General features: G+C 40.4%; 1 protein-coding gene across 4 annotated transcripts in view; it reads right to left on the bottom strand.

Moving 5' to 3' along the window:
• The window catches only part of Jakmip2 (janus kinase and microtubule interacting protein 2), a 155,782-nt gene that overhangs the window by 9,061 nt on the left and 122,154 nt on the right, over window positions 1-24,567 (bottom strand). For 2 of the 4 annotated variants that reach the window (XM_028881736.2, XM_028881734.2), the window contains 7 exons: window positions 24,510-24,563; window positions 23,649-23,714; window positions 18,884-18,952; window positions 16,284-16,361; window positions 14,222-14,425; window positions 8,142-8,207; window positions 4,339-4,409 (listed from right to left, as the gene is read on the bottom strand). In XM_028881736.2, coding sequence (XP_028737569.1) covers window positions 4,359-4,409; window positions 8,142-8,207; window positions 14,222-14,425; window positions 16,284-16,361; window positions 18,884-18,952; window positions 23,649-23,714; window positions 24,510-24,563 — 588 coding nt within the window. In that variant the 3' untranslated portion in view covers window positions 4,339-4,358. Of the gene's footprint in view, window positions 1-4,338; window positions 4,410-8,141; window positions 8,208-14,221; window positions 14,426-16,283; window positions 16,362-18,883; window positions 18,953-23,648; window positions 23,715-24,509; window positions 24,564-24,567 lie in introns of those variants that run through there. The other 2 variants (XR_005089502.1, XM_037197131.1) reach the window with 1 other exon arrangement.

Raw genomic sequence — 24,567 nt, forward strand, 5'->3', positions numbered from 1 at the left:
AGGAGACCCAATGCCCTCTTCTGGCTTCTGTGGAGACTTCACACATGTGCTGAACACATGCAGGCAAAACACCCATACACATAAGATATAATAGTTTTTTTTTTTTTTTAAAAAAAAAAAGAATAATATTCTTCACTCTCTGGCAAAGAGATTTCATCTGAACCTATACAACAATGTTTTAGATGGATGTTTATGCATCTGTATACATAAAATAAATAGGTTCCCTTCCAAATGCATTTACTTGGAAGTTTTCAGTTTATAGTCTATGAGAAATTGCATCATATATTCTGGATCACAGGCATATATCATTTTCATTTATTTTCTGTTTGATTTTGGCCATGGCTAGCTTTGTACTCCCAATTCCCTTACCCTCACTGCCCCAATATTGGGACTGTAGCTATCTGCCACTCTTTCTGCCTATCATAGTGAGCTAGATAATACTTGTTGTCTTTAGCACATGTTAGTTTTTTAAAACCAATTAGTTTATAAGCAATTTCCTAGGATTTTACATTTTTACAAATTAAGGCGTATCTTTAAAGGAAATTATTATTGCTATTGTGAGGCCAGCTGCATTCAAACTAAATAACATCAATTATCCAGAATCACACTGTGAGCCACAGAGATTCTTTTAAGCAAGTTTTGACTTTTCCTTCCTTCTCTGAAGCATACAGGTATCATTCTGAACCTATATGCCAGCAGGCTCTGAACCAAGAGCATGTGACCTCTGATTTGTGATTTAAGTATCTTCAAACAATACTTTCATTGGTTATTTGAGATTTTCATACAGTATATTTTGATAATATTCACTTTAGGGCTGGAGAGATGGCTCAGAGGTTAAGAGCACTAGCTGCTCTTCCAAAGGTCCTGAGTTCGATTTCCAGCAACCACATGGTGGCTCACAACCATCTATAATGAGATCTGGTGCCCTCTACTGGCAGGCAGGCAAACATGCAGACAGAACACTGTATACATAATATTCACTTTTATCCTCCAACTCCTTCCATACCAACTCTGATCCCTACCTCCCTAACTTTTGTTCTCAAGTGCTTTTTAAACCCACTGAGTCCAATTTGTTCTACTCTTGGGTGGTGGCTCTCCAATGGGTTTGCAGTTGACCTACTCTGGACCACATCCTCAAAAAAAGTTTCCTTTCCCTCAGCAGCCAAAGACTGCAGTATCTTAAAGGCACTACCATTCACCCAGTCACACCATTTGGAAACTTGGGGACAGGTCTCACACTTTTCATTCCTTCAGAACTCAACTGCAATGTATCATTCAATAAATTCATGTGGAATTCAGTAAAAGATAGCCATTGTTATTTCTATCTTACCGATAAAGAAAATGGCATTGAGAATTGTTAAGTAAACTGATCTGTGCAAGCATGGGAGTGAAATCATATAATATTTCAATATTGAATGAGAACTAATTGAGGCTAGAGGGGAGAGGCTTCCTTGGCTTGTCTATTGACATAGGAGGTGATACTGCCATGGATTGGATTGTTAGCCCATAAAATGCCAGAGGGAATTAAGTAGGTTCTTTTTGCCCCTCTATTCCTTCTTTTATATGAGGACATAGTGTCTCTTACAGAACACATAGCAATGTGTCACCTTGGAAACAGAAACTGAGCCTTCATCAGACATAGATTGTCAATGACTGGATGTAGACTTCTTAACCTCCAAACTGTGAAAAACAACTCCTTAATATCTATAAATCACCCAGTCTGGGTAGTTTTTATGGGGGTGCAGACTCACAAAATAATAAAGTATAATAAGAGAATAGCATTTATTTAACAGGGCTGTTAGTAGTGTTAGATAAAAATATAGTTATGACCTTTTTGGCTGGGGCTAGAGATTGAAATCAGGGCGATGTAAATGTCAGGACGATGCATTTTTAAAAACTACCAGGGATCACTTACAGTATTGCTCAAAGAAAGCATGTATGAATATGAATCACTTTGCTTTAAAGAATGTATATCTTCATATGTAAGTTACTTTTAGGCTTATGAACAAAATCAATTATTGACTTAGTATATACAAGATCATCTGTGGTATGCTTTTACTATCTGTGAACAATCTGATTACTTTTCTTCTTTCCACCTTTATCTAAATTGCTTTGCAGATACAAATAACATCATTCAGTTTTCAGTAGTGTTGACTTTCCATAAGTTAATCAAGGCAAGATTATTTTCTGAAAAGAGGCAACTTCTTGTTTGGATTTATGTTACAATCTGCTTGGAAAAACTGAAAGTTATATTTTCATATTTCTATTACAAAAATCAGCAAATGCAATAACTAACTTTAAAAATAATAGTAGCTAGCTAGGAATTGCAAATTATTTAATTATTTTTGCAGGCAATTTGGTAAGTATTTTTCATGTATGGCATCATTTAATTCTCTCAACACATCATTGCTGCAGGTAAATACTTAAAGACTCATGTAGATTAAATAAATAGTCTACTATCATACTTCTAGTCTGTGGCAAAATTCACACTATAATTGACTTCTTTAATTCTCAACCACTGTCATTTTCCCTGCATACATTTCATACTGACCAGATTCATTATCACATTTATTTGCTATTATATTTCTACATTAGTTTTTCATTTTAGAGAAAGTGACTAAGTATGAACTATGTGCTGCTTTGAAGCACACAGCCAATCTTGAATATTCCTCAGGAACCCTCCAAAACTTAGCAGAAACCATGGAAATGACACAGTGTGATTTTACAAGACGACATCTCAGTGACATATGAGACAGCAGCAGAAGCTGCGCCTGCATGACAATGTGAACATCCTTCGGAATGCAGTAGAGATGCCCTGCTGTTTGCTGATTAAAACTGACTATGGCATGAGGCTTGTGCGTTCAGCCCCTACTCCTGCCAAGCACAGCTGCATAATAGTGGACAGTCACTTGATGTCATGTCTAACTGTAAAATGGGAATAAAAGCGATACTTACCTTGGAGAGTGATTGAACGAGGATTAAAAGCACTTGTAGCTCAGAATAACTCCCGGTACGTGACAGCATGAGTGTTAGTGATACTGAAGTTTTTTGCCTTTCTACCTGATATTTATGAGATCTAGTTTGTCTTTCCTAAATTACCCGTAGCATTGCCTCCTTAATAACTTTATCTACTCTGCTTATTTTGAGGAGGAACTGTTTGCTTACTCCTTTACACCCTATGCTCTCCCTCCCTTTATGAGGCTCAGTCTTCTTAGTGCATGGCAAAATTATCTCCAGACAAAGAATAGTTTTCAGACTATGAAAATCTTTTGGAAGAAGAAATACAGCCAGGGATTGCTATTCAAAGGGCATAAACTTTCTAGTCTTTTTGTTTTCATCTCCCAACTTCAGGTCATGTTAAAGCCTTCTTGTTTGTTTTACAGGGAGGCAATGAGGTTAACATCCATGAAGAGGGAAAGTGTTCTTTCCTATCTTTCTGCTTGCTAGAAGAAGAATAATGAATATGAAGCCTAGAAGGGAACTCTGCACAATGTAATTTCACAGGATAATCAAAGTCAAAGTGGTCCACAGGAAGTATATTTAGAATGTCAGGGGGAACCCCCCATTCGAACAGTAGTATTGAGCTTTGTGGTTTCCATTGCTGATTGGCTATCAGAACCACCTGCTATGCTGTGAGCTGCACACCAGTCCCTGCTCTCTGTCCTTCCCACCTTTCATCAACTCTATCAAGCTCAAGTGGTCTGGCTCATGGGGTGCATGATAAGGCTTCTGTGCCTGTTATTTTCAGCACTGAGAACATTGAGAACCACAAGCTAGAATTACTAATGCATGTGCTCATCAGACACAGGCTTGGTAATAACCATAACAAGGTTTCATTTTTCTCTTCTTGAACTGATGTTGAAAAGTATATTGTTTTAAAACAAGATCCAAGTTCACTTAGTATCATGCTTTCATGACTTCCATTGTGGAAAGGTTGGGACAGAATTGCAATAGTGGTATAGTGGTCATAATTGGTTTCTCTGAGTCTTAGAACCAGCATATTCATGCTGGAGAAATACTAAAGGCGCAATGACGTTTTTTCACTTGGTGGATACACAGACACAATGTCGACTGGGTGATGGACAGCCACAATGAGAACACTAAGATTCACAGACGTTGCAACTTCTTAAGGCAATATAATTAAACTGAAAACATCACTTCCATGGCATACAACTTTAAGTTTTAAAAATAGTTCACCTGAATTGGACCTACGTCTTATTTTATGGCTAACTAAACTGTTTGGTTTGGAAAAAACCTGTGATCCAACAACAACATGTAACATGCTTTTTTTATCAGCTACCTCTTAGAGCTGTACCATTGAGTTAAATGGAATCTTACCTTTAAGAGGCACCTTGACATCAAGGCCATAGAATGAAGGCAAGAGAGAAGAACAAGAATAGAAACAGAAACTGCAGAAGAAAAAGAAGGAGATTATGTAAATCTGAACTTCCATCAACATTCAGGTAGCACAAAAGCGTTCCACATTACCTCATTAAAAACAAAAACAAGCCTTCATTTACCTATTGCCTCTAACATGGATGCATACATTTTAGAATTAATAACAAGGCATCCTCACATACAGTTGCTCTAGGCTTTAGGCTCCAAATTTCATAGATGAGAAAAACTAAGCACAGAGTAGTAAAGTGGTTTCTCACTAAATAGAATCTTGTGGCGCAATGAGAGCCAGAGCACAGATATTGTGAGCTGTGCTTTATTGTGGGCATTGTCTCTCTTCTCCAGGGATGTGAGGGTATTATTTCAAAACTGTAATCAGAGATTTGTGCTCATTAAGCTGTCACTGCTTAGTTACTGTGACAGGTTTTAGGGACAAGAGCCAGTAGGAAGAATATTAAGGTATAGTGTGATGATCACTGCAGTGGGACACTTGTGAGGAGATGGGACACTGTTAGGAATAAAAAGTATAAATTGGGCATGTCCTGTGAAAATTCAAATGTGTGTTCCTCCTACTGGTATGGAAGATATTTTTATACCAACGGGCATTTCAGATCATGAATAAGTTATAATCCAGCTGTCCTCACCTTGGGATAGACCTCTTTATATTTGACTCATTAATAGTCTAATTCGATCTCTTTATCAAAATCCTTCATTAGAGAAACAGAAAAATTAGAAGAATTAACACATGCTTATGAAGTACTGGAATAAAACCAACTATGTATTAATTATAAAATGTCACAGGCCAGGTATGTTTTTAAAATGTGGATTCCCTTGATAGTTTAAATTACATTATACCACTCTAGGAGCATCCTATGAATTCCGCATGTTGGAATAGGGTCCTAGATGGCATTCACAGGTTGCAAAAACTAATTGTATAATTCTCTCGTTGCCACCGCTTATAAGGTTCTTGCAACATTATAGCATGTTATAAACATAACATGCTGAAAGCCATGTGTTGATGACTTATTTTATTTTTATATTAATTTTCGATTTGTTTATAATATTACATATTTATAAATACATGTTTATATTTTATATTTCTAAGTTTTTTACTTATTTTATTAAAAGAAACATTCTTTTAAAAAATATTCCTTGTTTTCTTTTTGGTTTTTGAGATAGGGTTTCTCTAACAGCCTGGCTGTCCTGGAACTTATTTTGTAGACCAGGCTGACCTTGAACTCACAGAGATTTGCCTGCTTCTGCCTCCTGAGTGCTGAGATTAAAGGCATGTGCCATCAATCCTGGCTTTTAAAAAGTCTTTCTTGAAGATACACCCATCAAAGACTAGAGAATGAGGGAGAATGGAAGGCTTCCCACTATTCCTTCAAGGAGAAGTTTGGACAGAAGAGTTGAGCATGAAGAGATGACCAGTACCTTGGTCTGTTACAGCAGTCTCAGCTTCTGCAGTGTGGTGGGACCTGAAGTCAGTCACCCTGGCCTCTCATCTTGATTGCATGGACTGGTTATATAATCTTGGGCAAGATGTTTACTTTCTTTGATGCACTGCTTATTACATGCGTAAGAGGGACCACACCATCTGTTGTGTCTCCCTTGCAGAATAATTATAAGAAGTAAAGGAAACAACAACAGCGGAAGTGCATTGGCCACAGGAACTGCTGTGTGCCGTTGAGGCTGTTTTGTTTGGTTTGCTGATATCCCTTGATTTACACCAACTGTATACATAGGCATGAAAATGAGCCACCCCAGCCCAGCAGGGACACCGTGCGCACCCTGAGTAGGCTTTCAAGTATCCCAAGGGGGAGAATGAAGAGTGTGCTGACACAAAGGACACTTAGCTGCTTTAGGAGCCTGGAGGACAAGTGGGAGTGAGGTCACGTGAGCAGAGTACCTTGTGTGAACCTCATCTCCCATTCCACAGTCTCTCAAGAGTCAACCGGCTTGTTATTTAAGTAGCTCCATTCACTGTTTTAAGACAATATTCAGCAGAAATTGATGTATTACTTCACTATCAAAAATGTCTAGGAAGTTCAGGTCTATAAATATTATGGGACAAAATGACTGTGAGATATTGTCATTAAGTTATCCTGTTGATAGTCTTAATTGCTCTTCTCCCCAAACTTCCACAGGATTCATTTGGATAGGAGCTGGGGTGGCCAGCTAAATGGCTCCACTTTTGGAAGCCTCTCTTGAAGGGTTTACCCCAAAATTTCTGCACAGAATTGCCTCAACTACATCTTTCTGTTTGAGTCAGAACAAGGGGAGTTTAGGGATAAACACCAAGTCAGACCAGACCTGGCCTCTCCAAACTGTCAGAAACTGAAGGCATGATATGTGTCCTCCAACAGCCAGGGAAGCTGGGAGCAGCCCCTGCATTCTCTGCGTCTTTCCACCAACTGCAAGGAAACTGAATGTAGTTCTTGGGTCACTGTAATTTACATGTGCCTCACTCAGTGCTGAAGAACCAAATGGTCTGAAATGAGGGAAGATCAGATTTAAAATGTCAAGGAGGACATGTACTTCAAGCATGGGAAGATTTTCTTAAGGTTTCCTAATTTTCATATGTGATTTCATTCCTCATGGTACCCATGACGGGAGGTCAGTGTGGGTGTTGTCATTCCCATTTTATAGGCACGAAGGTGTATTTGTAGTCACTGACCCAAGGTGATATCAGACTCCGAAGTTCACCAGTCTAAGAATGTGAGCGCCCAGTGATATGGCTTCCTTCCAGACTGCACTGACTTCTTCTGACCTCACACATACGGACCATGACACAGGCCTTTTTGGAGGAACTCAGTTCTAACCATAATCACAGGAATGGCAGATGGTTTGCCATGGTCTTCTTGAATTCCATGGAAGTTACAGCCAGACAACCTATTTCAATTCAAGGGTTTGTAGAGCTACTTTCTGTCAGGGAGACAGATGCTTGGGAGAGAACCTCTCTGCTCTCTTTCTGCATCCCTCAGCAGAATGCTCCTGGCCTGTCAGGCAGGACAGGCCTTTATGTCAGACTGAGCATTTTTCTTCCATCAACACTCAATCATTTCCACATGCTCTCTGTAGAACACCATTATTTTTCCCCCTAAACACAGGATCTCTTGGAAGAAATTTCTCTTTCTTTTTTGGGGGGTTGGGAGATGGGGTTGGAGGTGGGCGGTGTATTTCAGGAAAAAGGTTTCTCTGTGCAACAGCCCTGGCCATCCTGGAACTCGCTCTGTAGACCGGGCTGGCCTCAAACTCAGAGATCCACCTGCCTCTGCCTCCCCAGTGCTGGGATTAAAGGCGTGTGGCACTCTTTCTAACTACTGGGGAAATGACAGGGAGGTGTGCTTACTGCCATCAACCTGGGTTTCTGAACTCATTGTTGAAGTGAAACTGAAGCCCAGGGATGAAAGGGATTTTTATGAATAATGGAAAATGTTTTTGTTTTGTTTTAAGTATGAAAATATCTTTGAAGGAAAAAGCAAATTAGAGTAATGGAGGGGGAAAAGTACTGGAAATGAAGATGAGGAGGGTAGAGAGAAGGGAATCAAAATTACACATGGCAAAAACACCAAGGCTGCTGATGGGACAGCATCACCCCAAATTCTGGCGTCCTACTGAAGTTGGGCACAACTTCCCCTGTACCTATGTCTGCCTGTGCCAGGCACGATAACCAAGAAGAAGGAGAAGGCACAGAGGCCAAGTCAGCAGCACTTTAAGATTGAACAAAGGAGGTTAATGCATACCTTTTCTTCTAAGTCCTTTATCTGCCGCTTTTGGATGTCTGTCTTATCTTCTAGGTCACGGATTCTCTGAATAAAACAGGGAAAACACTGTTAGGTGCTAAGTTGTTGAGGAAATTGTTCACCAAACAAATCATAATGCTTTCTATGAAAACATTGATATTTGTGCCAGCAGATGGAAATAGCACAAACATACTTTTCCCTATCTACAGAGTTTCTGCGTGTCCCAAAGCTGATCCAGACTCATGGTGGGAAAATATTGTTAAATATATATTGAGACAGGATTTCTCTGTGAAACAGTCCTGGCTGTCCTGAAACTCACTCTGTAGACCAGACTGGCCTCGAACTAACAGAGATCCACCTGTCTGTGCCTCCTGAGTGCTGGGATAAAACTTGTGCACCACCACTGCCCATGGTCACTGGTAATATTTTTGAGCAGAGTATTTTATACCTGTTTTAGTTTGTAGCTTAAAAACATTCCCAAACAACAAACACTACTAACATGGTCGTCAGCCTGTATGGCTGATGGGAGGTAGGGTTTTGGGGAAGGCAGTTAGGTCATTGGGGCATTCCCTTGAAGAGGATATTGGGACCTCAATCTCATTCCCCTCTTTGTTTTCCAACTGCCACAGGGTGAGCAACTTTGTTCACTCATGCTTCTTCCAAGATAAACTGCCACAAAGCAAGGAGCCAGCTGCGATCATGGACAGGAAGTTCTGAAAGCATGAGCGCAAATGAACCTTACCTCTGACTTTATTGGCTTTCTCAGGAACTTTGTCATAGTAACAGGCTACTAACAAACCACCTTGTTCTTTCCAACTGCAGAGGCCTAACCCAGGGTAGAGGTGTATATTCCACCACACTGCCACTGGATTTGGCCACATTGCTTTTTTGTCCTGGGGAATGTGAGCTTATATGAAATATAGGAATGCCATATCCTTGTAAGAGAACAGCAAGTCTTAGAACGAGCGTCAAGTGAATGCCTCATCAACTCTATGGATTGATATTCTGGTTGCTTATTTGTACAGTAAAAAAATGGCTGAAGCTGACTGTGAAATAACAGACAACTGTTGGCCTTTCTTGTCTTCCTGCTTTAACCGTCTTCGGGGATGGAATTTCCTCACAAAACATGACTGACCAATTTTCAAAAGCCAGTAGAGAGTACACTTTAATACAACTTCTCAGAAGTAAGCTGATAAGCTGCGGATATGAAGCAATCGTAACAAAATATCACAGCAGTCAGGAATGCAGAAAAGCCTTTGTAACCACATTCCACACATAGAGATGTCACAGGTTGGATAATGGCATTACACAGACAACTGCTGGGGAGCAAAAGAAGTCTTCACAATTCCCCTTGACATCCCAAAGGCTTTTGGTACCCATGGACATCTTGATGCATAGCAAGCTTGTTGTTTAATGACCACTGTTTGCAGGAATTAAAACAGTGAACTGGCCCTTTAGCTAGAAGCCTGTGAGGGTGGTAACATACAGAGAGGTTTTTATAATGCAATGTGAGGAGAAAAAATAGGGAAGCTAACAGAAAAAAAAAATATTTCAACATGGAAATCAAGTCTCCTCTCTAAAATGTGTCAACTAGAGGTGATTTTTATCCTCTCCTGGAGGGAGACATTTAGCAATGTCTGAGGACTTCTCAAGTTGGTTGGTATGCTCATTTTATAATGCATAATTATTTCATATTTTAGTATAGTAGCAACTTTTTGTACCTATCACCAGTACTTAATTGTGTTAATATTTCTTATTGTCACAACTGCATTGTAGGATATTTAACAGCTCTTCTGGCTTAGGGCCAGTAGATGCCATTACATCCCACAATGCAGGAAACACCCTCCCACCTCAAAGAATTAATAGTGATCTAGATGATCCGTCTTAGTACCGCCAAGATTGACAAATGTGGCTGTCAAAGGCTTGCTTATGCTCTAGTTGCCATTCTGACATGTTTATGAATGATGGAGATGCAGGTGAGCCTGGAATATGGTAGCACCTACCTACATGTGATGTGTGTGCTGGTAAGTGTACTTCAGTGGTACTGCATATGCTCTAAGGCTATACAACAAAACAATAAATGTGCTAGGCATTTCCTTCCTGTTTATGCACACAATTCCTTGGCTTGTTTCTGCATACAGACATAAATATTGATTCAGAGAACCATCCATCCATGCAACTACTGAAGTGCTTATTCAGCCATGAACTCTGTGCTTGCTGACCATTTTCTGACATGTCTATGACTGTATTATCTGTACTGAAGAATACAGCTAAGGCATCAGCTAATTTTTTTGTCCCAGAGAGCTATGATGTTCTTTGACAAGATAGAACGTAAAACAGAGAATAACAGAATTAAGTACAAAAGGTGAAAAATGGTAAAGATGTAAAACGCTGTCACCCATCTCCAGTTCCTAGGGCTATGTTAGTCTGTAGACAGACCAATCCACACGGTAGATGAATCCATTATTCTTCATTACATGTTATAAACCTGTTTCTCTTTCCCAGACACTTGCCATCTGACCAAGAGGAAACATTGTGAGATCCCAAATAGATTCTCATATTCTCTCTCTCCATCTCCCCTCCTCCTCTCCTCCTTCCCTCTCTCCCTCTCTCATTATCAAGTACATGAACTCATCTTCATCCCTTATTGGATCTGATGAGACAGCTTATTTTTAGTTGCTCCTGCTTCTTATCTGGTCCATCCTCATCATATTAAAATCTGTCCTTCCTACATGAACCAATATAGCTAATCTGAACTTGAAATGTGAAATAATCAAGTTGGGGTATGGTATATCACCTGCCTAGCATGCATAAGACCCCCAGTACTATCCTCAGCTTCATACGGGTGAAAAGCTTAGAAAGATCACAGTAGTCCTGAGTCTAAGAGGTGGGGAAAGGAAAAGTTAGCTGAGTTGCATTAAAACCAATACCAGATTCTTGCAAGGCCCCACACTGATCTTGACTCTTCATGGTCTTCAGCTTCACCTCTTAGCCCGACTCTGCACACCAACTATACTGACTTCTTCTGTGGCTCTTGAATGTACAGCGGGATTTAATGCTCGCTCCTTTTTCTTAGACCTTTGTGTGACTGGTTCCCTGGTTTGCATGGATCTTCAGAGGTGTTCTCTGACTACCTGTCCTAACATACTTATTTCTTTCTGACTCACATGCACACCCATATATGTTGTCCAAGCTTATTCCCCGCACTTAGTGGCTCCCTTAGAGATAGTTTACGCTGTGGTTCATTTGTGGTGTGGCTTTGTCCTTTCTCATCTACATGGCAGATCAGATGTCTAAAGTAACTGCCATATTCATAGCATCTGGTACACAGCTGGCTCTGAATACATGACTTTTACTGATTATAAGACAAAGCTTTAAACATATTTTTAAAGAGTGTTTTGTACATTTTGTTCATCCAACAGAGATTCTGGAAGAGGTGAACCTCTAATAGGGACTTGAAAAAAATGAGAATTTTTGAATGCCATTTTTGGTGGAAAACTAGGCAAGCAAAGGCTTTGGAATAGGAAACCATGAATAAGTAGCACTAGGCTTTGCACTGGAAAGAACTCAGGAGATGGACTGGAAAGAACATCTTAAGGGAGAGATGACCAGCTAATGAAAGACCTTAAGAAACCTACACAGGACTTGACTCACTTCGAAAGGGAGACCACAGATGCCCTTGAGCAAGAAATTGCCACAGGGAAGTTGATTAAAAACCAGGGCTGATTTATGCAACAAACTGAAGGAAGAAGTGGGAAGTTCCTACAATGTGATTTCCACGGCCCCTGGGGGACCATGGGCCTTTGTTAATGCCGTTTAACAAAATACACCATACTTATTTTCTTCATGCTAATCACCTTTGTCTTCAAATACACAGGAGGGCAGTGTCCAGGGTGAATATTCTAGATATCCAGCACATGGAATCTACCACTAGGAAATACATTGAAATGTCTGAGTGCATGTGTAGTGATAGAGTCAGGTTAGTACAGGCGGCACCTGGAAGCCTGTATAATAATGAAAGATCCTGCAAATGCCTGTAACAGTGTGAGCAAAATAGGAAAGCTTCAAAGCACTTGGGGGCCAGTGGCAGTTGGATGTGGTCCTACCTAAGTTCACTGAGGCAGAGAACAGAAAAAGCATAAGTTTTGAAGCCTGAGTAATTTTAGATAAGGTCATTCTACTGACCCAAACAGATAGAGAGGAAAGATAAGGACAAAAAAGCATACTGTTTTCATCTTGGGATATCTAAGCATAAATGTCTAGCAAATAGCTAGCAATGGCCTCTAAAATTTACACATCATAATTACATAATAGTTGTCTTTGACCCATCCTGGCCAATGCCTTCTGGAATAACTCTACTATTAAGTACTTTACTGATGAAAAGGGAAGAGAAGAGTAAGAAATAACTATAAAAGGTACATTTAATGTGAACATTTGTTAGGGAGAGGGAAATGCCAGGGAACTCTCTCAACTCATTCTAAGTAACATAAAAGGTAGAGTTCTTTCAAGAGAGAGGAACCTTAGCTAACAGATTAAAGAGACTCAAAGTGGGATGCCAGGATATTTATCATAAGCAAATTTAGATAACTATCAGTCCATGTTAAAGCAAACATATATGTACTTACAAGACAAAGCTCTCAATTTGTTAAACCTGATTCGATGCTTTTGCCATGTAAGGAATTTGTGCAGAAGACACCTCTACCCCCCCAGTAGAAGAGAAAAGCAAGCAAACAGAAGGCCAGGAAATACTCCATTGTCAAGAGCTTCCAAGACTTTCCACTGGTCAAATCTTTGCAATCCTGAGAGCTTCCTGACAGAAATACGCATGTGTCTGTCATCTTTGGGACAAACAGCTTAAGCGTGGCTTAGAGGACACGGAGCCACTGCCTCTCTCTTGCTGCCGGGCTTCCATGTTTTGCTCTTCCTGGTGTCAGAAAATAAGCACAATTCCTCTTCTACTCCTTTAACTTCAACACATGCTTTGTACCTCCTCAGATTCCATCAGATTGCCACAGCTCGGAGTACCAAATGCTACACCCTGGCAATATGAATTCTACAATTCTTTTGAATTTGCTCTTTGGACAGGCCTCTACTGCTGCTCACTGGTCAAGTTACAACACAAATGAAGAATTACAAAGAATTGTGGCTGCAAGTTGGTCAGGGGTGCCTACTGTTTGACTTGCCACTCTAGATGGATCATGTAAGTCACAAATGCCCTAAGATGGATATGACAACCGTGTAATGGTTAGTACTGGGGTCTCAGGGGACAACATACCTGGTCTGTGATTTTTCTCTGCCACTTGCTATCTTGAATAAATCGTTTGAATACTTTTATTTCCAAAATTGAGATAATGAGAACACTTACCTCTTAGAGCTTCCGTGAAGGTGAAATGATGCAAGTATAACCTTTATATTCTTAACAATTTCTTTTTATGTGTATGAGTGATTTGCCTGTATGTATGTCTATATACCATGTGCATACCTGGTGTCTCAGGATGTCAGAGGGGGCATCAGATCCCTTGGAACTAGAATTATAGACAGTTATGAGCCATCATGTAAGTGTTGAAAATAGAACCTGGGTCCTTTGGAAAAGCAGCCACTGAGCACCTCTCCAGCCACAAATATAACCTTCAGATCCTGACTGAGCAAACTCCAGGCAGCACATAGCAGCCTCCAGGCTTTGCTATTATTGCTGCTCATTCTGAGAGTGAAGAGACAGGCGCTGCTCCCTTTTCGTCTTTCCAGATGGCTGCCTCAGGCTCAGTCATTGGCAGGACCATGTAACGCTGAGCCAGTACCCTGTTTGCTCACACAGGTGAGTAATCAGGTTCCAATAGATTTGGAGCCTGTGACAAAGTCGTTCCAGAAAATGATAGGCACACGCAGCACCTCTGAAACGCCATTTTCCTCCAGACCAAGTTTTAGTATCAACCTGTCACCCTATATTGAGTGATAGTGGGAAAGAGTTACTCGCTTCCCTCGCCGACAATCTCTGGAGCTGTTCCGTGCTTACATCAAGTGCTTTTTACTAAGTCCCACGTGCTTAGGCTTGACCGACAGATGTGGGGCTTGGTCCTCACCTGGTGGGCTTGCTGTAAGAGTTCCATCCTCTCCTGGAGGATCTGACAGTCGTACTCCCTGCTCTTCCTCAGCATTTGCCGCCGTAATTTTTCTACAGCCGTCCTCAGCTCCTCCTGCTGTTTGTCACTTAACAGTTCACCAAACTTGATCACAGTCTCTTGCTGCAGAGCATTGTACAAGGTAGCCTCTAGTTCCTGGATTCTCTGGCAAATAGAATCAGAAAAGTCTAACTTCGGGGCCGAGCACCCGGTGTGGTACTGGGAGAGTGTGTGTGTGTGTGTGTGTGTGTGTGTGTGTGTGTGTGTGTGTGTGTGTGTGTATGGGTGAGACAGGAACTTGGTACCTCGGTCTCAGGGGATCTTAGAGTTCCTGAGTCTCTCCTGCCTGGCTCTCCTCCGGACATTCCCTTTGTGCGATGCCACAAATGCCACCCACACAACGCTTTGTAAGTAAATTCATTTTCATTCTTGGGATCCTGTTCATTTAGGCACTTGTTTTTAGGAGTCCCTGTGTTATAATGACTACATTATAACTGCATCATCACACCCCCTTCCCTTTTCACGTGGAGCTGAGATTGGGCTTATTCTCCTTCCTACTTGACAACCCTGCAGCTGGTTGAAATCATATGCCACAGTGGCTGTAGTATTAGCAACAAGTGTAAGTAGGAAAAAGTACTTGAAATTGGAGAGATATTTCAAACATAAAACACCATCTCTTATTCACACAACAATTCTCTGTACTTGAAGATGTCTTATGGTTTCCATCCTTTGCCCTTGAGAAAAAATGGAAATATGATTCAAAAATAGCCTAGAATATTGGAGTTTCCCTGGCAGTGTGGTGTGTGTGTGTGTGTGTGTGTGTGTGTGTGTGTGTGTGTCCCATGTCAAATGTAGTTGCCTAAATCTACAGTCTTATTCCCCATAATTCTGACAGAAGTCAGTTTCCAAGTCCTGACAGGGGATGCTTTTCTATTACTGCTCCTGGAGCAAGCGTATTTCATTGTTTGAAAATTAAATATGGCTTTCTGAATGAGGTCTCAACAGTTTCTTTCAAGAGTCTAGCTTAACTTTGCTTTCTCAAGGCAGGAGAGACAAGGGTAAAAAGATAAGGCATGGAGAAAAACAAATTAGTGTTTTATTTTCTAAGCAGTGACCAATTCTCTTTCTCTTGCTTCCCCATTAAACAATATCAGAATCTTTCACACATTCGGCAGAGAACAGACTAGACTATCTTTGATACAAACAGGGGTTCAGAGTTTCACTTTCGCCCAGAGTTACAAGAGCATTATAAAAACCTCTATGAGCAAGGTTTGCAATATTCCGCTAATTTGTTCTTTGTCTTCTGGTTCATGACCATGAACCAGCGAGGATGGGGCACAAGGAGAGAAGAGCTGCAGTCCAATGCCAGCCATTTTGTAGTATGCATTTTGTAGAAGGAAGGAATCAGTCATGAGCCTCTATAAGCACAATCGTCTATGGGGAGAAAAAGGCACAGTTCACTCACAACCATAGCCTCGCTTGTGGTGGCTGCATTATGGGTCTAAATTAGGCTGCAGTTTCTGGAGTAAGAGCTACATTACAGCTTGCCCTTCTACAAACATGAGCAAAGGTTTTGCTCTATAAGCCTTGTTTTCCTCATATGTAAGTTAGGAATAACAAGATTATCTGTGATTTATATGGTCATTTTAAAAAATAAATGAATTAAAATACGCATAACATATTTTAAATCCATTATTATTCTATTACTCTGTTAGAGTCCCAAATGATGTTACTTGATTTAATAAAATCCTCTTGGATCTACCCTGGCATTCAGTATGACCTTTATCTAAATATTACCTACAAATATACATTTGATTTAAGAATGAATTAGAATTGTGCATAAAATATAAAAATATCATATAGCAGCAGCAATCTTGGGGTTTCTGTTCCAAAACTGAAGCAGCAATTAATGACTGCATGCATCCTGTGTGTATTCAACTGCACAGAATGACAAATTAGACAGGACATCTTAGCTCAGTTGTACAGAGTGATGAACAGAGTGTTGGCCACTGATGGTACCTACCATATATGCCTGGTCAAGAGCTTGTTTCCTGTAGTCCAGTTCTTCCTCCAGGTAGCCTTTGATTTTGCAGAATTGTTCCTATAAGAAAGAGTAACACTGACAAATTGAGAGCGAGTTCCATTAATTAGAAAGTGATACATGAAAGCTATACAGATGAATCTTTTCTCTAGTACACAAATCACTAGTATTTGTAGAACTGTAGTTCTCTTTGAAGAAAATTAGTTTAGCCTTCACAGTCTTACACAGGGGATGTGAAAAACAATGGCAAGAAGCATAAAAGGCATAACAAGGAATCACGTGGGACACTCTTAAAGATTTTTAAGCCAGTCTGAGAGTAGGTAATTAAGGACAGATTTTGACATGGTTGCTGTTAAGTGATAAATCTATCTGGGTGAGTACACTTGGATTTCTGTTTCTTCAGGTTTTGCACATAGAGACTCCGGTATATTTGGAATGAAAATATTTGAGAGAAACATCTATTGACTATCGCATTTGCTTTCATCATCCCTCAGAAACATGGAATATAATAAGTACTCATAAAGTAGTTACATTATAAATGGTAATAATACATAATCACAATCTAGGGATGATTTAAGATACATAAGAGGGTTGTGTAGGTTATATGCAAAGATGTGGCATAGAAAGAACTTGGGCATCTGAGGACTTTGGTATTTCCAGGGAGTCTTAGAACCAGTTCCCTAAGGGCACAGAAGACAGCTGTGTATTGTGTATTGTTCTAGTATGTTTTTCTAAGAATGTTATGAAATTTAACACAGGGATGTTATATAATAAACAAACTTAACTTATTCAAATTAATAAACACAAAGATGAAGGGCATTTTAGAGAGCCAGGGTGATTCCATACACACTGCCATTTATGAGTATTTATTGGCCCCTGTTGCAAAGCTTGTGTGAAGCCAGGGGATATAAATCTGAAGTTTATTCACATGTCCTCAGTTCTTGTACATCTCTCACTGCATGCCCATTTTGTCATTATTAGTTAGAGCTTTGTTTTTTGGGTGCAACATATTCCCACGTGCAAGTCAATCATTTCTTTGGGTACTTAACTGAAGAGTAAAGAACTCTTCCAGCTGATTGGAAGGTTAAAAACCCAGCTGTGCTCACTTCTGAGAGTATGCAGTAAAGCTGCTTGGGCTTTCCTGACCATTGCTAGGTCCCATGCCCAAAGTACCCTGTAAAGACTGACTACTGCATAAGTAGTCATGTATTGAAGGGGCTTCTGATGGCCACTTTGAATACAAACAGTTCTTATGTACTTTCACTATAGATCTTAATTTCTTGGTAAAGCCTGAACTATGTGCAAGATATTATGATCCCAAAACTGTTAAGTTCTATAAATTACAAATTATTGTTATCATAGAGTTTCATGACTTGATAGGAACCTACTACATTTGTTTTAACAATGATCATTTAAATGACATCTTGTTATAAGATTATATATAATGGTGTAAGTTTAGCAACCTATTAATTCCTATGTTTGGAGATATGTTATTTTAAATTGTGTTAAAATACACATGAAATAAAATGAACACTTAAGTCATTAAAGTACATACTTGTAGTGTGAAATACATCCATACTCTTACGGCATCAATGTCCGTAACTTGTTAATTTTGCAAAAGAGAAACTACTCCCCTTTAACAATTCTATGTGTTTTTTTCTTTCTCTCAACTCTTGACAGCCATACTGTGCCTGCTTTTCCTATGAGTTTCATGACCATAGCTCACATGCATGGAATGACAGTGTTCGTTGTTTTGTGACAGCTTGTGTCCTCACTCTTCATCTACGTTGTACCCTTCATTAGATACTAGGGATGCATGTTTGGAGATGTTGGCTGCAGCTAGAGTGAGATGTTTGGGAAGAGGATGAGGAGGGAACTGCAGGCAAAAGAGATGCTGTGTCCAGCATTTATCTTAGACTGAACCAACACATGCTCATATCGTACTTTGTTCATCCCTTCAATTAGCAATAGGTACTTTGGCTACATTCAGTATTGTGAATAATGTCATTATGAGAGTAGCTGTACAGTAACCTGCCACAGCCCAATTTCCTTTTTTTTTTTTTTTTTTTTTTGTATTGCAGGGTCATATGATAATTTTATTGGATTTTAAAAGCAATCCCCATGCTGTTTTCCATATTTGTACTAGTTCTTACCTCAGTAGTACCCTGGGTTCTAGCTTCTACACTTCTTTGCCAACAATTGTCACTTTCTCTTTGTTTTTTGACAATAGTTATCCTAATGGATGTGAAAAAGCTTGTGGATTCTTAAAACTGGACATACCCATCAAGTCTGTAAATTTTTTTTAAACTTGGTAATTATCCATAGCAGAAAAAATATTCAGCCTGAGAGAAAATACCTAAAATTTATGTTCTTTCAACACTAGTTTTATAAATGTTGCCAATGTATGACATGCTTTGGGGAAGACTAGAGCTTAAAGTCATCAGCTACTTCTGAGAAATATGCCCCACAGTCTGTACACAGATCAATAGGGCAGTTACAAACTTCCACTAGTGCCCAATAAAAAGGGTAGAAGTGATGTTCACTTTCCATTATGGGTATAATATTTTCCTCTTTATGCTTACCATGTCACTTTCCAGTTCCATCATTTTCTGGTGCAGGGCAGCCTCTGCTCCTTCAATCTGTTGGATCCACTAAAGGGTTAAGAAGATAGAAACGTTTGGCATGATTGTTGGATGTGGCATGAATTCTGTGGACTGTTCACTGGAGGGCTTGGTCTTTCCCCTTATGTCTCTGGATTTTGATTGAACCCTTATAAGAACTCTTAATGCATTTTTTTTCTCCTGGAGTTTAAACAAAATGCTGCCATCTTCCACACATCCAATGACCTCTGACGTCTACTACGTGTCAGCTGCTAAAGCTTCACTGCTGACTAAGAGTAGCAAAGCTGTTTCACCCACGGGGGAATTTCTTTGGGAGTTGAAGTCTAAAGGACAAGTGAGGGAAGGGAATTCCGAGGCACAGCCTGCCCAATAGCTCAAGGTTGGAGGTTGTGGAGAGAGCATTACGAGTAAGAGTAAAATCTGGATATATGAAAATTATTTCTATAATGTGGTAAAGAATCACTTGTAAGTGAAGGCATTTTAAACAATCCAAACAAAGAGAAGGTATTTCTTAATACTCAGAATGCACCATTTTGATGTGGTATTAATAACCCCACTGTCTTTGGGTCCTATTATGTGAGCATACCCTATACATAGCTTAAAGAACCAATGGTCAGAATGGTGTCCATTAAGGTGATGCCAGCTTAGACCTTAGGGAGGCGATTGGGCATAACTGTGAGAGTACTGGAGGGAGCTTCCTCGGCTCCTATTCAATTTTAGCTTTTCTTTGCTATGTGACTTTGAAAGGCAACCTGATGTCCCCTGAGGCACAAAATTTTCAATGTCAAATGATGTAAATATCAATAAAAAATAAATTTGTGTGAGGTGACAGTCGCTGTACATTTAATGAAATAAAGTGTCCCACTGTCAGATTTTATTTCTCTTCAGTGTGGACACATGGTATGGCACATCAAGCAAGTCTACATTCTAGAGCCTTTGGAGAGACATCATGACCAGCTCGCCTTAACTTCTGAGACCATGCTGTGGCTGGAGAACTGTGAATCTCTCATGTCTCTATCCATATATATGGCAACTTCTTCAAGGACATTTCAGTCAAAAGCTATGGTTTTGTACATATTATTATTTTGGCTACCTCTTCCTGTTTCCCCCTTTTTATTAAGAAATAGATTCTGTTTCAGATTGTGCATTTACAGGTACTGCAAACCTCAAGTATTCCATTATGAGCGTCAGACCTGCATGCTGGCTCTTACTTGTATTTGTGTGGCTAAAGTAAGTTACCATTTGTGAAAGGACCATGTGGTATCTGTAAGCTAGATGTGAGACACAATGATGGTATATACAGTGTGTGATGCAGTTCTAAAACCACTGCACCCAAAACCACTGCAGTTACCTTTTTATATAAAGACACATAGGACGCCACTGTTGGAATTTTGTCTAGGTATACACTTTGGCTGAAGATCATACTCCCAATTAGCAACTGTTGACTAGATTTATAGTCTTAAGATCAAAGAGGACATTTAGAATAAACTGGAATCAAACCAAAGGAGTCCCTAATGGAGAAGATGACTCTAAGCTGATTTGCAAAGATCTGCACCTTCGAGATATATATATATATGTATATGTGTGTGTATATGTATATGTGTGTGTATATGTATATGTATACCACATATTGTAAGCTCCTAGGTTAAACATGTGTCTTATTCATCCAGCCCCTCACTTTCTACCACAGTGTTAACAGCTATTACCCGGTGCTTGCTCAGATAGATGCTGCCATGCAAGAAAGACACGAGGCAAGGCATGTACTAGACCGCCACAGATCCAATTACCTAGCTCCTTGATGATCTGCACAGCCTACTTAGGTGTTTCTTGAGCTACACAAGCATCTGGTGAAAAGATGAAAGAGATGGACTCTGGGTCCTAACTAACTCAATCACCGTCTGTGCAACCTTGGGCAGAGCACCCACCTTCTCTGTGCTTCTGATTTCTTCTGGGAAATGTGATAATGATACCTAGATTCAGTGGTTGGAAGGAGTCAGTTCAAAAGAAGCATTCCATAAAGTGTCCCCTGTGCTTTAACAGACTGCAGCACATTCACACAGGGACCAGGGTGAGACTCGTGGATCTAATGAGGCATACAAGCTTAGTTCTTATTCTTTACCTCCCTAGTCTACACCTTCCACAGAGTCAGTCTATGTTTTCTTCGCAGTCCCAAATAAAGGCAATTTTACACTGCATTAAAGGACTGCCACCTCTCATGTCTTCAATTGAGTAAGACATTCTGACCATTGTCATCAAAGACACACCTAGAATGGCTGATACAAAGTGTGCTTGGGGTGTCAATGGATTCATTCATTTACTTCTTTAGTAAGCACTTACTGATCATTTCTTCTCTAGCTGCTCAGGTGAAAATAGGAGAAATAAAGAGAGGAGGGACAAAGATCATATTCACTCCTTTGGCGTTTGGAGTCTAAGAGGAAGTGTGGTGGTTTGAATAACAATGACCCCCTCCTCTCCAGGCTCCTAGGGTTGAGTGCTTGGTCCCCAGTTAGCGAAAATGTTTGGGAAGGATTAGAAAGTGTGGCCTTGTTGGAGAAGGTGTATCCCTGGGGATGGGCTTGGAAGTTTCAAAAGCCCAAGCCAGGTCCAGTCTCACCTTCTGCCTGTTACCTGAAAATCAGGATGTAAGCTTTTAGCTACTGCTCCGGAGCCATGCCTGCCTGTTTGCTGTTACACTCCCCACCATGATGGTCATGAACTAACCCTCTCAAACTGCAAGCAAGCTCCCAATTAAATGATTTTTTTTTTTTGTAAGTTGTCTTGGTCACAGTGTTTTATCACAGTAATAGAACAGTAAGTAATTAAGATAGGCAGGTGGGGCGTAAAACAGAAGTTTGACAACTTAAATGCAATTGTCAAAACCAGGGAGCAAAACACAGTCACTGTAGAAGCATCAAAAGGCTATCTGGACCTGGTGTACTAGGAAGGCTTCCCTGCATATGAGGAAGCAGAGTGGTTATGACAGCCAGGCAAAGGTGGAAAGGGAAGGCATATGCATCTTGGTAAAGACTTTGGGGCAAAGGACTAAATGATGAGAGGAGGAAGAGCAGAGTGCAGAGAGGGAAGGGAGAGGAAAGGGGGGAAGGTGAAGAGGGGCAGGGAGGGAGTGAAAGAAGAAGGAAGACAAGGAAAGATGGAGGGAAGGAAGCAGGCAAGAAAGAAAAGGAGGAGGAAAACAAGGAGGGAGGGACAATATAGAAAGAGAGAGGTTGGAGGAGAGGGTTGATGGAGAAATAAGCAGGCAAAGCTTGAATCCCAAGGACCCTTTCGGCAAATTCTGAATTCTGTACCTTCTGTAGGGAAAATATGATATTATTAACGTGCTGGGGGGAGGGAAGAACAAGTGATCGGGCTTGTAACTAAATTCTTAGCGAAACAGATGCTAAAAGAGCAAGCAAATGCAAGCACCTCAATACGTATTTCAGACAAATAAGGAAGGCCTTTCTAATCCTCAAAATAAACAAAATATCTTTTTTCACATTTTGTGGAACTGACATTCGTTTCTTATATCATTTGATACTTGGGCCATATTAAAATTTTCTAAGTGATCAGAAAAATGCATTTAGTAAAAATGGGTAAAATTGGTTTGTTTAAATTGATATCAGTAAATGGATCATGTCAATATTTTGTATTTTTAATTCTGTACAACACTTCTTTCTTTCCCTCCTTTTCATCTTTGTTATTATTTTGGGAATTAGAACATTGCTATTTGACCTGTAGAATTTGATCATTTCAAATTCAAAAGAGCTGATTATTGCTCAGGGTTTCATATAACTTTTAACATCATTCCTATGCCATTCAGAATTAAGACAACATCTTAATGAATATATACAATAAAACTTTCATGTATGCTGGGCGGTGGTGGTGCACGCCTTTAATCCCAGCACTCGGGAGGCAGAGGCAGGTGGATCTCTGTGAGTTCGAGGCCAGCCTGGGCTACCAAGTGAGTTCCAGGAAAGGCACAAAGCTACACAGAGAAACCCTGTCTCAAAAAAAAACCAAAACCAAAACAAAACAAAACAAAAAAACCCTTTCATGTTACGTAAACATGTGCACAAGACTCTCTGCTATGTGCAGATTCTTTTTTTTTTTTAATTAACATTTTTTGAGACAGATTTTCACTATATAAACCAGGGTGGCCTTGAACTCGCCTCTCTGTTTCCAAAGTGCCCTGATTTAAAAGTGTGTACCACCACACCTGTATGGATTCATAGACTTGGATGCAATCAGGAATCTGGCTTCCCTGTGTTGGTTCTCTTCTGTCATGTCATTTACCAAGTTTAGACACAAGAGGTCAGTATAATATTGTTGGGCTTTGGGGCTGAGGCTGCAGTCTGTCAGGACCAACTCACAGAATCTATGGGGAACAATAGGTATGCTCACACACCCACACTGAAGGGACAGCCTGAGACTAGAACAAATCTAGTCTCACCATTCTCAACAAAACCCTTCTTACTGGCTTCTGAACTGAAAAGGTTCTCCATTTCGATAAACGATATATTTTGCAAGTGACCTTAATGTAAAAAACATCCATCCATCCCAAAGTGGTTTGATAGACTTCTGTCTGTTCTCACTCTCCTGGGTCAAATCACATTTATTACACATTCAATAATGCAAAATTGGGTGCACGGGGCTGGTGTTTCACTCTTCTACTTCTAGACACCAAGCTCGACACTGGATGACTAGAAATGCCAGCTTCATTCATTACCTTCTCTGCCAGGGACAGCACAGTGCTGGCTTGAATTATGGCTACCTGTTCTTCATTCCTTAAGTTCTGTGAAAGACAAAAGAAAGACAATCAGGTGGGAACGCTCATGACATTTGCACCATGGGAAACATGTGTGCCGTGAACACAACATGTGTGCAAGTAGCCGCTGCACATTCTGGCTCCTAATAATCCCCCCAAAGAATCCCGTGCGAAGTCTACTGCTTTGTGTGACTGTACGCACACTTCATTAGCAGTCATGCTAAGAATCCCAGAATAAAGGAGGAGCTGTCTCCTCACAGCAGTTCTGACGAGATTTCACTGGTTCTCCTTTTCAAGGGGAACATGGCGCCATTTTCCTTGTACATTGCTCCATAGACTAGGTGCTGCCATTCCCCTTATGCTGCTATGAGTGGTGCTGCCCCGAATTAATAGTCCTTGGCCCTGCTCAGAGGGAGCTGTTAAAAGGAAAGAAAGAACGCAGCCTCCTGCTTCATTTTATAGGGCTGCCAATGACTCTAGTATTGAGCAGTCTTTCCGACCGCCTGGCTGATTAATTTTACGCTGGATGCCTGTGAGCAGCAGTCAGACGGTAATTAGCTTTAATCACTGCAGATGCGATCTGCATTCCAACCTGAACCCTTCCTATGAAAAGCCCTCTACCACGCCTCCTTTCTGCAGCTACCTTCCCGTCATGCCTGTGGCTGCTTCGGCATGTGCAATTCTCTGTGGGGAGGTACACACTTAGGGAGATATGCTGTCTGACTTGCTGGTGTCTAATATACTTGGCCCACTGCCTAGTATTTCTCAACTCTGTTCAGGCCAGTCCACACCTTTGTCACGCGTCATCCGGGCACCACTTACCCCGTTATCACCCAGGATATCAAGCTGCTTTATGAGGTCAGGGATGTTGACATCCTGT

Source organism: Peromyscus leucopus, chromosome 19 (genome assembly GCF_004664715.2).
Source record: "Peromyscus leucopus breed LL Stock chromosome 19, UCI_PerLeu_2.1, whole genome shotgun sequence".
Classification (NCBI taxonomy): domain Eukaryota; kingdom Metazoa; phylum Chordata; class Mammalia; order Rodentia; family Cricetidae; genus Peromyscus; species Peromyscus leucopus.